At 30.6% G+C, this 16,817-nt stretch overlaps 1 protein-coding gene across 1 annotated transcript; it reads right to left on the bottom strand.

The window, feature by feature from the left end:
• Positions 1 to 6,525: 6,525 nt before the first annotated feature.
• On the bottom strand, positions 6,526 to 15,530 carry LOC148270721 (arrestin domain-containing protein 3-like). The gene is made up of 6 exons (XM_088242265.1): positions 15,335 to 15,530; positions 13,476 to 13,693; positions 12,395 to 12,577; positions 10,806 to 10,997; positions 9,782 to 9,929; positions 6,526 to 7,258 (listed from the first exon to the last, which is right to left on the bottom strand). The coding sequence occupies exons 1-6, from the start codon at positions 15,513 to 15,515 to the stop codon at positions 7,110 to 7,112; spliced, it is 1,071 nt and encodes a 356-aa protein (XP_088098391.1). The 5' UTR covers positions 15,516 to 15,530; the 3' UTR covers positions 6,526 to 7,109.
• Between the last annotated feature and the right edge of the window lie 1,287 nt (positions 15,531 to 16,817).

Here is a 16,817-nt window from a genome sequence, read left to right as displayed (position 1 = left end):
TGTGAGATCGACCCAAAATTTTCAATTTTTAGATACACACGCAGATACGTTAATAACTTATTTAAATTTATGTAGTCAAATAATAAAATATTGAACTTAGACAGTTAACCCATGTAAAAATATAGTATTCATAATCTACTTTGAATAATTTAATTCCATCAGACCTTTCGCACACCTCAAAGTCCGATTATCTGAGAATAGGTTTTTCAGAGATATCTCAATGTTGCTTTGGGCTGGCGATATCTATATTTATTTGATCTTGAAAATCTTTTATAAAAGCTATAAAGGGAAGTCAATGTCGCATTGTTGGCGATCCATATTTTTTTTAATACCATAAAAATAAATATAATAATTGCTGTCCTTCAAATTTAGATAACAAATTAGTTTTTTTACTTGAGACTAAATTAAACCCCTCATCCAATATATCAATCAAGTCGATAAAGGATGTAGTTAAGCATTTATATTACTACTTAAATAAGGAATGTAAGCTTTCACATGTTTTATTATGTGCATACAAGCATTATCTGCCCGCTAAACAAACGACTTCTTTTCTTATCTGTATCTAAGTACAAATTCAAAAACATCTGTTTTTGTTTGGCTTGAAGCAAAAACCTTGCCAATGTACTTATTTATTATATAAAAAACCAATAAAAAATTTGCTACATTATTTTTGGTACGTGTACTTGTACACACACAAATCTAGGTATACCTACTCCCCCTTGGGAGAAAATCCAGATTTGTGTGTGTACAAGTACACGTACCAAAAATAATGTTGTGTAATAAGATCTGGTCAAATATAAGTAAAAATAAATTGCAGAGTCATCTGCAGGCGATTACTAGTACTTAATTTAACTCGGAAAAGTCTTAACTACATAAAATAAAGTAATCTGCTAATTAAAATACTTAACTTCAATATCAATACATAGATGGCGCTCCAACTCGCTTGTGGATGGTTTCTCAATTCGTAACATATCTACAAAAATCAAAAATGTTACCTGTGTGGATATTCGCTAATAAGCGGAATGGGGAATGTTGTAGTACCTACTAAAAGTGGCCACTTAACCCAGCCAATGACAGGTCATAAACCCTGTAAACGCTCGAATATTCATAATCCTGAATTTGAAAAAATTCTACCTCATCTCTGTAGGGATATAAATAAAAAAAAAATAAAAAATATGGTTTCAAATAAAATTTTGTTTTGACTAAGACTTGGATTTGAACTTGAAAAACATTTATTTTGTCGTCACAATCTGCGTTTTTTAATTTTAAAAGTGGATTACTTCAAACGGATCATCGAAAAACTGATAAATTAATCTACTATCACGCCATTTCTCCGTAGGGGTAGGCAGATAGAATGGACCGCCACACGCGTCTATCTTGGCATACAATCCTAGCTTCTTCCACATTTATACATCTTGTCATACATGCCCTTCAGTTCTGTGCTCTTTTGACATGACCCGACTTAATAGTTTGTATATGTATAAATTGATAGTTTTGTATAAATTAATTAAATATTTGTTTGCTCTTGAAAGAAATTTCAAGGCTTGAATAAATTACTAAGTAGGGTATACCGTACGTTCGAAATTTGTGCAATGTAGGTACTGTACATACCCTTAAAAAACAAAATCCAATATGGCCACATGACAGCAAAACGAGAAGAAAAGCAAACAGACGAAACATTTAAATATCATTTCTCGTAAGCTAAAAGACTAAAATATAAATGTGACATTCAACGTACTAATGACGTAAATTTTACCCATTACGTCACTACTTTGATATCAAATTTAAGTTCTTCTGATTAACTGAAATATTTCAATTTTGGTGCAATTTTCAACTAGAATTAGAATAGTCCAGAAACCCAGGTACTTTTTTGTGATTAAATTCTAAAACTAAAAATTTTTGATTTTCAAAAAGTATTGAATTTAAGTAGATTCTTGTTTATGGTTGAATTCCAAAAATTAAATAAATTATTTTTTCAAATATGGCATTCTTTTTGCAAACGTCAATTTCCGGTCATCTCACCAACAAAGGGGTGTACTTATTTTTATTTATATCCCTACAGAGATGAGGTAGAATTTTTTTTCAAATTCAGGATTATGGATATTCGAGCGTTATCAGGGCTTATGACCTGTCATTGGCTGGGTTAAGTGGCCACTTTAAGTACTACAACATTCCCCGTTCCGCTTATTAGCGAATATCCACACCGGTAGCATTTTTGATTTCTGTATTTATGTTATGAATTTGAGAAACCATCCACAAGCGAGTTGGAGGGCCATCTATGTATTGATATTGAAGTTAAGTATTTTAATTAAGCAGATTACTTTATTTTATGTAGTTAAGACTCTTCCGAGTTAAATTAAGTACTAGTAATCGCCTGCAGATGACTCTGCAATTTATTTTTACTTATATTTGACCAGATCTTATTAAAATATATACCTACTCCCCCTTGGGAGAAAATCCAGATTTGTACAAGTACACGTACCAAAAATAATGTTCGGTGTACTTATGTAGGAATACGATTTTCAAAAATGTATTGAGTTTAATATTATTTTAGTGTCACCAAAAATCCAATAAAATGAAATAAATGGGTACAAATTATAAGGAATTTAAGGCGGGAATGATTGAGATCTACAAAAAACAAATGCTGTTTGTAAACATTCAAAAACAAACTTTTTTATAAACAAAAAAAAAACATTTTTCAATTTACAGCATTCTCCTCGAATACAACCCTGGTAGATCGATGAATAAAACATTTATTCTCCTCACTTCTTCTCTACATATTAGATTGAAAATTTTAATATCTACGAACATGCACAGCGCGAAGATCTATATTTCTCTGAAAACCGCACGTAAATCGGTTAAGCCGTTTAGGAGGAGTACGGTGACATCACACGTACAGAGGAATTATATATATAAAGATAATGTTTGTACTATTATAAGACCTAATAAATAACAAAAAAAATATGTTGAACTTGTTTTGTAGGTGCGATAAATCTGTGACGTAATAAAATTTGTCATTTATTCTAATTGTGATGGCGGAAACCACCCTTGTATGTGTATTTGAACTATTTCCGCTGGCATTCCTAGTGATTGGTTTTGGTTTAGTGTGTGCTTAGCAAAGCAAATGAATTAAGGTTGCTGTGGGATTGATTATTTGCCATGTTTACCTATTTAGTGGGTAACAGTACTCACATGTCACAAGAGATTCTTGAAATCGAATTAAAATGTGTAAAAATGCAATCGTAAAAAATTTCAATTTAAAAGTTATTTTATATTAGAATCGTAAGTAAAAACGCTGGTGTTCCAATGTAGTGCCCTATAAACTATTAGGTGCGACTAAGGCATGATGAAAATGTCATAAATAATAATTCAAGTAAAAAAAAAACAAATATTTTGTATCGCAGCGTCTTTTGTCATTTTGAAATAAAACAAGAATTATTCTGTTTTCATTAATAAAATTAATTAGTCTTGGTCTGACTCCTGAAGCGTAAGACAGATCATTTTATCGTTTATACAAAATATCAATGACGGAACTGGTGTACCAAAGCTCTGAGAAGAAAAAAAAAGTTTATATTGTAAGATATTTTTTACATAATTTAACAAATATAAAGAACCCATTTGAAAATACAGGGTGTTCTTGTCACATCCGAAACCACAATGATCAGTAGGGGCAAGAAGACATTTATATGCTTATGCATATTTAAAAAAATATTTAGGACAAAGATATTTTTTTTCAAATAAAATATTTAAAAATAACAAATAGTTGCTGACTTCTGCAGGGGAGAAGCGAGGGGGTCGTGGCTACGCGGTTGGCAGTGTATCAGACTTTCCTCTCCCCCTCCTCGTTTCTCGCCTGTAGAGATAAGCAACCATTTGCTTTTTTTGATTTTTAATTTTTTAAATTTTGTTCGTTCTAAAAATTTATTTTTATGTGCCAATATGTTTTTTTGCTCATACTGATCATCGTGGTTTCGGATGTGACAGGGTTTAATGAACACCCTGTATAAAATAAAATTAAGGGGGCCTATTTTTGTCATTGATTGGTTTTAATGAGAAATATTATTTTTATTATAATGGATAACTTATATAGCGCCATTTTCCTAATATACTACCTCAAGGGCGCTTTACAAAGTGATTATATAACTTTTTAACTAAGGAAAAATAATGTACTTCGTCATCACATGCTAAGGATTTATTCAAATGATTTATTTTATTTTATTTTTGCACCACAACAGGCCAGGAGGCCCAATTACAGCGGTGAATTACATCACAGAACACCCAGGCTTGAGAAAAATCACATTTAATTTTTGTGTTCTCACCGGGAATCGAACCCGGAACCTTCCGTCTGTGAGTCAAGCGTCTTGACCACTACACCACAAAGGCCGCCAATTTAGAGAAGAAGTGGGTTTTAAGTTTCTTTCGAAACATCACAACACTCTCACACGCATCTCTGCTGGGAGAGCATTCCATGCCGTAGGGCCTGCGACCGCAAATGCGCATTCGCTGAATTTAGTGCGCTGTTTGCGTAGAGGTACAATATACACAGATGAAGATATTTTTTTTTTAATTGCAAACAAAAAACTTATTTAAAAAAAAAATCTATTTCAATAAAGAGGGAAAACCTTTTTGAGAAGAGAATGGGCTAAATAATTAAAAATAGTAAATTATTTTATTTCTTAAAAATATTATTAATAACAATGATCCTCAAAGTAAGTGCTACAAACATTAAAAAAAAACGTTTCGTTCATTTGAACATCCATATCTCTTTAGTTCGGAAAGACTAAAAAAAGTTTCTTCGGGAGGAAACCTGATTTTTTAATTTTATAAAAACTGAAGCCTTTATCAAGTAAGGTTCATCAAATAGAACTAGACAATAGTTCAGTTCAAGCTCAGTTGCTTAAATCTTAAATGTCCAAATTTTGCCAAAAACATAATATTTTTAAAATTAATCTTCAATAAACACATGTTCAATCAGTAGCACCCTCTTGAGTCCCATCTATAATTCTAACTCTTTCAACTCGTACAGAGTCCGTGCTGCTCGACTGCGGAGTCATCTCCCATTCACTATCAAAGATCTACAGTACCATTGTTTGAATCACGCCTGAAGAAAGATATATTGTTTCTATCTTATTCTCTCCTCTTTTCCTCTCTCTTCATTTTCTTTTTCCAATTTAAGACCAATATCGATATCAATTTATCTAAACACATATTGTACAAGTCATTTTTTTGTATCTACATACGCCTAGAGATTGAAATGAAATAAACAAGTAACACGTTATTAAAATAAATAAAATAACTATGTTTTTAACCACAAACTTTTTTTTTCCACCGACCGGTTTCAAAGCAAACAAGCTTCTTTGTCAAGGTTTACGTAACTAATCAATTGATTCCTATTTTATTTTTATCGTGTTTACTAAATACTACACGTGGACCCAATAAATCAAGTCTTTTTTCCTTACAAGGGTGGTAATTTGATATCAATATTTTCGAAGCTAGACAGGTGAGGACTAAAAGAAATATTGTTTATTTGGTTATTAATTATTTTTTTCTTATTATGAATCGCTTTTTTAATTTCTCAGATTATTACTTAGTTGTTTAATTTTATTATTTTATTTTTAACATGAAGTACTTTTAATCCAGTGTCTTTATCGAAGTTATGATTATTTTCTATCACATGATTTGCGAACTCAGAAAAATTATTATTATTTAAGCAACTTAAGTGTTTTTTTACTCTAATATTAAAGTTTTTTTTAGTTTTTCTAATGTAGATTGAATCGCAATAATTCTAATTTAATTGGTATATCCCAGATTTATTATATTTATGGAGTTTGTATTGGTGATTTTTTACCAATGTTCCTATATTATTAGTTATGTAGAAAGTAGGGAATCATTGTTTTGAAAAAATTAAATAGAAAAAAAAATCCGCCTCCATTGTTTAGGTGAGTTAACATTATTCACTGTGGGAGTAGAATATAAATATTTATATAAAAGTTTGCGTTTTTGTTTTAGATTTAATATTTTATCATTTAAGTTCTCACTATATCCATTATTATTAGCAATCTGTTTTATTGTATTAAGTTTTTTAAAATTAGTATCATCAAGAGGAACGTTAATTAACCTATGTATCATTGAATGGAATGCGGAATGTTTATGGGCAATTGGATGATTTGAAGAATTATGAATAATTGTGTATGTAAGTGTTGGTTTACGGTATTTACTGTTTTTTTATTATTTTTTATTGTTAATGACAAGTCAAGAAAGTTTAATTTTTTATCTTTTTCTATTTTTAAAGTAAATTTAATTTTTTTATTCAATGAATTTAGGAAATTAAGAACAAGTAAGTAAAAAAAAGTAAAAAGAAAAATTAAAACGTTTTTTAATATAAATAATACAGGTATACAAAAAAGAAATATAAACATAAATACGTAAAGTATTAAACTGTTTAACATTTTATTTATTATTTATTTATTTTTCAGAAACAAACAGTCGACAATGATATAATAACATTAAAAAAATACGGTTTAAAGAAAGACCAGCGAAGTTTCTAAATAAGAATCATACACACTAAATTGAGGTTCAACAATAGGGTGTGTTTATGTGTATTTGTATGAGAGTAAGTGTAAAGGTGTGTTTGTGTGGGAGTAAGTGTTCAGTTGTGTGTAAGTGTGAGCATCATTAAATAGCAAGTGGGATCAATGAGTGGGCAAGAATGAGTCTTAATTTATTTTTAAATAAATTATGAAGCGTGTTAAATATGTCTATATATGAAAAAAGCATTATAGTTAGAGCAAGAACGATAGAGGAAAGAGTGTTGAGCATAGTAAGTGCTACAGACTGGCAGATGGAATAAATACTTATTTATTGTCACGCAAAAGGGGATATTCAGATTGATTTTGGAGAGTAGGTTAAAAGTCGACTTGATTATTTAATAATTTATATAAATACTCGTAGCATAATCCAGATATGGTGCGTCTATTTTCAAGGGTAAAAAATCCATTTAGTTAAGCAGATTGGCTGTAAGTGCAAAGGGTTTTATTGTTTTTATAATTTAAGTAAAAAAAACAATTTCACATGTAAAAATGATTCTTTCTTTGAATCTAATCGTTAGATCATAAAGGATTCTTTTCCGGGAAACGGAATACGGGATATTTCGGATTATACATTTCTGATTCGTCAGCATCTTCATTATCACCTTTCTCATCAGATTTGTTTTCTTTCATCCTATCTTCCACCAAGACTTCTTCGTAAGATGGAGGGGCTGCAAAAAAAGAAACATTGATTAAAGAGCTTTTTAAAACAACGCGTAAAGTATATACTCCACTCTTCATCTTTCATTATTTATTTTGAGTTTTTGTTTTTATCAAAAAACATTTAAATGTATAATTTACGAATTAAAAAGAAATATCAAATACTACGAATGCCGATAAAAAACATGTTAATCGGATTTAGATAAATTGAATGTATTTAAAAAATCACTGATACTTTATTTATTTTATTTTTATTTAATAAATTAACGGAAAATGTCAAATTTAAATAAATTATATAACTAAAACAATAATAATACAGTAAAAAATAAAAGAAGGAATCAACAAAGAAAAGCAAAGTCAAGTCAATACATTAGACAGAAAATATGGAATCCAGGTTAATTCTACAAATACACAGTTAATTTATTGGGCATATTTTATCAGCCTATTTGTAAAAAAACTCAATTTACAATCAAAATAATTTATATCTTCATTCTTTTTTACAAATCTTATCATTCTGGGTAGAGGTTGCATAGAAACCAGAATTAGTCTTATGATGACCGAGGAACAGAATTCATTATTTCTGAGTTTAGGCGAAGGAACATTAAAAAATATTTGTTGGAGAAAAGTCGGGACATCAAATAAACTATTAAGTACCTTAAACATGATATTGCGGAGAAATGTTATCAGACATCATTTTAAAAATAAAATTGTTAAAAAATAATGTTTTACAAAAACGCGACCTGTTTAGCCTTGACAATTGTGACGTCAAGTATCGTGACGATTTTCTATTTAAATTTAAACGGTCAGAAACAAAGTTAAAAAATTATCCTAATCGTGACGTATTAGGAGCGTGGCCAATGCAATGAATCGTTTTAGCGGGAATATAAAATTATACATTTTAAAAATAATAAAAATGCTACTAAAAACACAATTCGTTTTTTTACACGACAGTGTTTCATTGAACATTATTAAATTGAAATTGTAAATAAAGCGATATTTCCTTATTCGTAATTGTGCGTTTCATAATACTTTGATGGAACAGGGTAAACGGTGCACTGAAATCTACTTTGGCGAACAAATGTTTATCGCAGGAGGCTAAACTAGCAGTTAACAATGAAGTTCTAGTGCCAACTCTAATGTATGGGAGCAAAGCATGAAATTGGAAAAATGATGATGAAAGTTGACAAAATGCTGTCGAAATGCGATCCCTCAGGCAAATGTATGGAAAAAACGATGTATGAAAGGTGCACAAATGTCAAGATCAGTGAACTGTGTAAGGCTGGGATATGCATTATCGACAGAATCAAGAAAGGGGTTCTGCGTTGGTTTGGACATGTCGAGCGAATGTACCATGAAAGAACGGCTAAAAGGATCTACAATGCGAATGTTGATGGATGCAGAAAACGATGTAGGCCGAGAAAGACATGGCACGATCAAGTCCATCAAATACTCGAAGATGGACATGTCAAAAGTAGGAATAATCGGCGTGCGTGCATGAGAAGAAGTACGAATGTAGAGGAAGCAAGGTCTGTATGCAAATATAGAGTGATATGGCGTTCTATCCTCTCTGACTACACCTACGGGGAAACGGAGTCATGGTTTGTTTGTTTATATTTAACTAAACACTAATAATGTATATTTGATTTATCTAATATGTTTATTATATTTGTTAGGTAAATTATAATTCTTTTTAAAAATTTAGTTGGGAGTTTCAGGAAAATCGGATAATAAATCTTTCTTTACACGCGGTAAAAATAAGATATTTCAATAGGGAAATATCAGTATTTTTCATTTTTGAAATAATTAGGGTTTATGAAATACTGTCCAACAAAAAATATTTAGTGGCAACATACAAATATTAGTGGCAAAATAATATTTTTAAATTTATAATTTTGAATTCCCGCAGAAACGGTCATTCCATAGGCCACGCCCCTGATACGTCACGATTCATGTTTATTTGTTCCTGTCCATTAAAATTAGTTTGGAACATTGTCACGATACTTGACGTCAGAACTGTCAGGGCCAACATGTTGTGTTTTCTAGAAACGTATTTTTAATAAATTACTTTTTTGCATTAATTTACAAAAACATTGATTGATTTAAAAATACAGTTGATTGTTTTAAATCCATTTCATATATTTTTATCGGTATTCGTAGTATGTGATATTTCCCCATTGTACGGCGAAGCTTCTCGAAGATGAATGAAAAAAAAAATTAAAATGAACTATTTTACAAGTTCTTTGAAATTAACTAATGATAGTGTTGTGATAGATTTCCGGTTTCCAAGAAACCAGTTTTTTAAATGTTAAGTATTTTTTAATAGCTATGGGGTTCTACTATTAAATTTCAGCAGAACTCACCAACGACAACTCGTGACGTCACGGACGGAGTCATTAAAATCTTCAAAACTTAAAAAAATCATAGCGACGATAGTACGATACAGAAAAATAAATAATTTTTTTTGGCCCAGTTAATGCTTTTAAAAACCATTTTATTTCCTCATTCGAAATAATTATTTAAAAGAATTATTTTACCGTAATCTGCATAATTTGGTGCACCTGCTGACTGACTTGTTGATGGATTATTTGGTAATTCATCATATTTCACAAAAGGTATTGTTCCAATTTCAACAGGTATTTTTAATTTGTAATTTTTATGCATCCCCATTACGAATGCTTTTATCTGAAATAAAGTGTTTTCAACGTTATGGAAAACAAATGAATTATTTATTAAAAATGTCAATAATCACAATTTAAAAAAAATTTAATCGATTTATTAATTTGTTTATGAAACGTATCATACAAAGTTCAATACATATGAATTACATTGCCGTACAACTCTATGCGGGGTTTAAATAATAAATATGCATACAGGTGTTCTTTAAACCCTGTCACATCTGAAATCACGATGATCAGTATGGGCATGAAGACATATTAGCATATTAAAAAAAATATTTAGAACGAAGAAAGTTTGTAAAAATAAAATATTAAAAAGAACAAATGGTTGCTTACTTCTGTAGGAGAGAAGCGAGGGGGGCGCAGCCACGCAGTTAACGGTGTGTCAGACTCCCCCCTCCTCGTTTCTCCCCTGCAGAAGTTAACAACCATTTGTTTTTTATATATATATTTTTTTTAAATTTTATTCGTTCTTAAAATTTATTTTAATGTGCTAATATGTCTTCTTGCTCATACTGATCATCGTGGTTTTGGATGTGATAGGGTTTAAAAAACATTGTGTTTTATTAATGAATGGTCATTTACTGGAGGGTGGTCATTTACTGGTGCTTTGACCTTATTTAAAAATAATATAAAAGACAAAAATATTTTCTTTGAGAAACAATATAAAAACACTTTCGAAAATGGAGGAAGTGACAAATCTAGAAATAAGGGAAATAAGGTCGTTAACATCAACATGTACATGCATAATGCAGTGGCAATTCTAAATGAATAGAATATATTTATGTTATTTAGTAAAATATGAAGTTTAAATATTATTACTATTTTGATATTGAATTGCCAGGTATGCAGAAAATTACGTGAGTAAATTAAACATTTTTACCTGTATAAAGTAAGAGATCTCTAAGATTGTGGTAGTCAATGTATCAGTAGATGGTGGAACAGCTGGGATATACAAGCTGACATTGTAGTTTTCTGATTGTTTTTTCTCTACTCCATTCCTTTTAAATTCTGAAAGAGTCTTCCGATGACATCTTTGTTTTTTTGTTGGACTTTTAACTTTGTATATTGCATTCTGTAAACAAAAATTCAAATAACCAATCTAGAAAAAATCATGGTTGTCAACTCCTGCCCTAATAAAAAAACGCTCTCTTAATACCAAGATTTCCATATTTTCTTTCAGAAAAGATTCGTTTAATAATGATAATTCCTAAATAAACAAAAAGTTTTACTGAGATATTTTAAATATTTTTTCTAGATTCGCATTAAAAATTCATGTATCCAATAATTATTATTCTTGGTATTTATGGTATGCAGTTTTTGTGAAATTTCAATGTAAAATTTGAAACAACATTTCAAGTGTAATATATAAGTTTTAGTAAGACCCAAAAACGGCATTCGAAATTTTATAACGTTTGGATAATATGGACATGCGCGGGGTTATTTCAAAATACCTTCTAAAAAACAAGACAGACTAGTGTTTGACAACGTTTTATTTTTTTACATGATTTTTAAAAGATTTTGACAAGTTTTTTTCACAGCTAAAAAGCAAAATTAACAAAAATTAATGTGCAGAAATGAATTGAATGTACGTTTTTTTTAAATATGTTTGTATCATTAAAAATAATAATTCACGCACTAACTAATTTACAAATTATACAAATACGCATCCTTCACATTCATTCTCGTAACCACAAAAATTTAATCGAAACACGTGATATTTAATAATAATTACTTAATTATACATGCGAGGATTCGGAATAAGTAGAAACAGGATCTAGATGATACGCAGTTTGGCTTTAGAAATGCCTCCGATACAAGAGAGGGTTTATTAGCTGTCAATGTTTTGCTGTAGATCAGAGAAAAGAGATTTTTGCATTTTCCATAGATTATGGAAAGGCATTTGATAGGGTACAAAGTTCTGATTTGATGGAAATATTGGGGGAGGGTACAATAGATACCAAAGATCAAATATTTATTCAAAACCTATACCAAACTTGTGGGACTCTGAAGGTAAACATTATGAACTGGCTGTAGGCCTTGAGATGTGGTTACATTGAGGAATGCTTAAGATATCTTGGACAGACCTAATAACAAACTCAGAAGTCTTGAGTCAAGCTAGAACGAAAATAAAACTCTGAACAACCATGAAAGTTCGTAAAATTTCGAATCTGGGGCATTATGATGCGTGAATAAAAGTTCCACTTGCTTCATTGAACTCCAAGGGCAAGATTGAGAGTCACCGAGGGGCTGGAAAAAGACAGATGTCCTGGCTTCGTAATAAACGAGATAATACTGGCTTCAGGACTATGGGGCAGGTTTTACGGGCAGCACAGGACAGAGAGGCCTTCGCAAGAGTGATTGCCAACGTTAGGCCTACCTGACAGGGCACCAAGTGAAGAAGATATATGACATATTATGTTATTATGCAGAGTCTAGCACCCTGAACAAAAACACAACGATTATGCTTACCTGTTTAAGTGTAAATTTGGTGTCGACAATAGAAATGCTGCTTTTATTTTCAATGATACATTGTATTGGAATAGTTTGTCCCGGAACAAAGCCAGAGTGAGGAAGATTTGCAGTTATATGAAGGCTTCCGGATTTGAAGAAAAACATATGAAAGTCTTTACTGTCATTTACTTCCGTTGAATCCTAGAAAGAAACAATCAGTAACGAAAAAATGTTCAAAAAGGCTGTAAAAAATGGATAGTGGAGCTAGGTAGAAGTTAAATGGATTGTCTCGTTCGCCCAAACCAATATTGAATCAACTGCTTCGCAAGTGTATAGCTTTTGATAGGTTTTTGTTCTTTCATTGTGTGTTTTTTAATATAAATAATATAGATGTACATGAATTAATTATAAACATAAATACGTAATGTTTAAAACTGTCTAAAAATTTTGTTAATTATTTCTGTTTATTAAGTTAGTCTTCTTTGTTTATTCTCAAATGAAAAATATTAAAAAATATATAAATATTGTTAATTTTCCTCGGCACGGGTAACTGCAGTAAGGTCACATTATTTTTATCATAATTATAGTTTGTAACAGAAATAATATAAATAAATTAAAATAATTGCTAGAGAATGTTACAAATTGTGTAAAATGGCCACTTAAAGCGGCCAATGTCAGGTCGTAGGTCGTGTAAATTTGTTGATCTTCATGACTCCCTAGGGGTGAAATCCAGTATTTTTCAACAATCATTTGGTCGAACTCAAAATATTGTAACTGGTATTTATTTTCCATATTGATAAAAAAAAACTCTCTTTGAAACCCAATGTATTATGTTAAATCCAAAATGGCAATAATTACTGGAAAATTTTCAATTAATTTTCTTATACCAAATAACTTTTCACGACCGCGATTCAATTAATATTTCAGAAGGCTAAGAAATTATATATTATTTTCTGCAAATTGGTTTCGTGGGCTGCAATTAACTTATCTATACAGTTTTTAATATTTTTGCTCCTCGAGATTTTGCAGCTGGTATTTTAATACTTAAGGTCTAATTTAGGATGTACATTCCTTTTTTTTTTACATTGTTTTGTCTTACCTTGAGATACGGATGCAAGTTCAGGTTATGGTTCCTAAGAACAGTAAATGAAGCTTTTAGGCTTTGGTTTGAGTCTAATAGTCCGGGTCTTTTGAAAGTCACTTTAGCAGTGTATCTGACTCTTCCGTAGACTCCTTCGAAGGATGTTGAAGCTTCAGGGGGTATAAAGGCAGAGAAATCAAACTTGTGCTCTCCCGCTGGAAGTTCCACACAGCCATCTAGATAGATAAAAAATATTAAATCAAAGAATTTTGAATGATTTGTTTTTTACGTTAACCCGTCCCTTTCTGTAACGAACCCGGCGTTGCAAATTATGCTTAATTAATTAATATATCGGCAACTACAATAAAAATAGCCAAGAAATTTTTTGTGGTCTTCAAATAAACTTTAACACATAAAAAAATAATTATATCGCGTAATTAAGTATATTCGGTACTTTTAAATTAAATGTTTTGTTCATCAGGATCTCCGAGAATTACATTCACTTGAGAGATAGATATGTAATCTTAACAAATTACAACAGGGATGGAGAATACCTTAAATAAGGGAATATGGAAGTCAAGGCATTTACAGGGCTTATGACCTGTCATTGGCTGGTTTAAGTGGCCACTTTACACATTGTGTAACATTCACCATTTTGCCTATGTTTGAACATCCATATTTCTTCAATTCTTCCATCTGTTGATTTTAGTGAAGTTAAAGAGCTGAAACCTTTATTGATGTGAAGAGTATCATCTGACTGAATTATTTCACATACTAGGCAACGCCTGAAAACAATTTTTCAATTTTTAAACTTCTTCTTGGACCAGTTGGTTTCATTACAATATTTGAGTTTGTCTAAATGTTCATAGACAAAAGACTGGATTTCACCCCCTCGGGGGTCATTAAGATTAACAAATTACAACAGGGATCGAGAAAACCTTAAATAAGGGAATATGGAAGTCAAGGCATGTACAGGGCTTATGACCTGTCATTGGCTGGTTTAAGTGGCCACTTTCAATCTGAAATCTAATTAGATCAGTATAGTCAGACATACATATAATTTTAATAAAATAAAGTATCAGGTGATAATTTCATAACCTCAGGTTTTCTAAGGTAACCTCACGTTAGCACACAGCGACTCTAGAGAGTTTTTTTACATAGAATATTAAAGGTTCATCATCATAATTATCATTCCATGTCCGCTCCCTAAGTATAGCATATGGTATCCACAAAAAGCCTCCTAGCATCTCAATAAACTGCCAGCTCCTGTACGTCCTCCCAAGTCAGTTTTTCGTCCCGAAGTTCTAACAGAAACTACATTTTTTACAAGTGTTATATTAAAATAGTGTGAAATAAAGTTACGTGTATCACGAAGTTAATTATAATTGGTTATTGAGTTGATTTGCACTCAACTACAAAAAAAAGACATTTATAATCATATTACTTATATATTATGTACTTACATATAGGTACAAATTAATGATCATTTTTTGTAGATTACCAATAAAAAAAATCACCGCTCGCTACTGCTATGAAGTACGAGTGATAGTCTCTCCGCTGTCTAATTTTGAGGCATTTCAGGGCCCCGATTACAATGGTAAGTTAAAAAGTTATCTTCGACGGTCCATAAAGATAACCCGATATTATAACCCGATCATTTCTCCCCTGCAGAAGTTAGCAACCATTTGTTTTTTTTAATATTTTAAATTTTATTTGTTCTAAAAATATTTTTTTATGTGCTAATATGTCTTCTTGCTCATACTGATCATCGTGGATTCGGATGTGACAGGGTTTAAAGAACATCCTGTATAATAGTTTTTTTTTTTTTTTTTTAATCAATATTTGTATCTTAAACGTAAAAATATAGATTTTAGTACCTGTTATGGGATAAGATTTACCAGCTAGTAAGCTATTAGTAATGTTGAAATAAGTTTCTTTTCCAGAATAATAAACGGTTACTGTACTTTTTCCAGTGTAGTAAGTTTCAGTCCACATACATTTTGCACCTCCCGTTATTAGCAATTCCAATTCTGAAAAAAAAAAAAATTGTAGAAGCATCACAGTTCTTTCGATACCGTAATTTTCCAACAAGAAAAAATAGCAAATTTATTTCTTCATACCAATGATTTTCTTAGGTCAGTGTATTTTGTGTATCTAGTTCGTGTGATTCTAATGAATGCCGCTCATCAAAATGACAAAATGATTATGAGTATGTATATTTTTATGAATACCTTCTAAATATGTACGTATTTGTAATGATATAGTAAAAAAAACAAAAGTTTATCTTAAAATAGTCAATTTGAGATGAATAAGTTACTCAGATATCAACATAATATTAAAATTCCTAAATTCCACCCAAGTCATGGTCAAAATAGCTTTGTCTTCTAAGGTGTAAAAAAATATTATAATCTTCCCAATGAACTAAAAACTATTAAAAATAATATATCAATAAATAAATTTAAAATAAATCAAAAGATTTTTTTGAACACGTGTAAAAACTACATTAAATTTTAATTAGAATAGTGTTTTATTGTTTTATGTTTTTTTTCTTTATACATCCTATGTTTTTATTTTCTTCTCATGTGCTCGTATTTAAAATTATATGAACTCTTATAAATAAACAACTACAACAGTGTAAGTCACTCTCCAGTCACAAGAGTTAGTCTCTTTTTTTGGAGAGTTATAGTGATAACATTTACTAGATGTGTAAAAGTAGATATGTATAGATTTTTTTTTAAAACATGTACCTTTTAAAATTTAAAAAAAAATTTAAAAATCTCCCGCGTCAGAGTCAGAAAAGACCTATCTTTATTTTCCAGCTTCCAATCTTATAAGTCATGATACATAATCTTGTCATTATCAACGGTGAACGTCCAGACACCTACAAAAAGTAAATGTCACACGTCATGCATCATTACTAAAGTAATTGATTCTATGACTATGGTAAGTAATCACATCAAGCCATTAATCGATAGATTAAGATATATTCTTTAATTAACTGCCTCAAATCCACTTGTTATTTTTGAGGTTGATGATTATGAGACAATTCCATGTAGAGCATCCTTCCACATGAAATAATCCTACCTTTATATAATTTATTCATCATTTTAAAAGCCAATTTAGGTAAGTACTCGTACATACTAAATTAAATCGTACATAATACATTTAATTACATTTTTAACCGTATATATGCCCATGATATCCTTGCTCAGATAAACCTTAATGTACCTCGCCGTAACTTGCGTACCAATCCTGTCTTAGCTGTGAAAATTATAAAACTAACATCGGATTCTTTTCTCCCCATCCAAGGATTCTCAAAACAGTGAACGAAATCTCACTAAACGGTACTGTCAATGTGTT

The sequence above is a fragment of the Micrasema longulum genome, unplaced genomic scaffold (assembly GCF_059751315.1).
Source record: "Micrasema longulum isolate JH-2025_06_02 unplaced genomic scaffold, ASM5975131v1 h1tg003539l, whole genome shotgun sequence".
Lineage (NCBI taxonomy): Eukaryota > Metazoa > Arthropoda > Insecta > Trichoptera > Brachycentridae > Micrasema > Micrasema longulum.
This window is presented reverse-complemented; position numbering and strand designations above follow the sequence as displayed.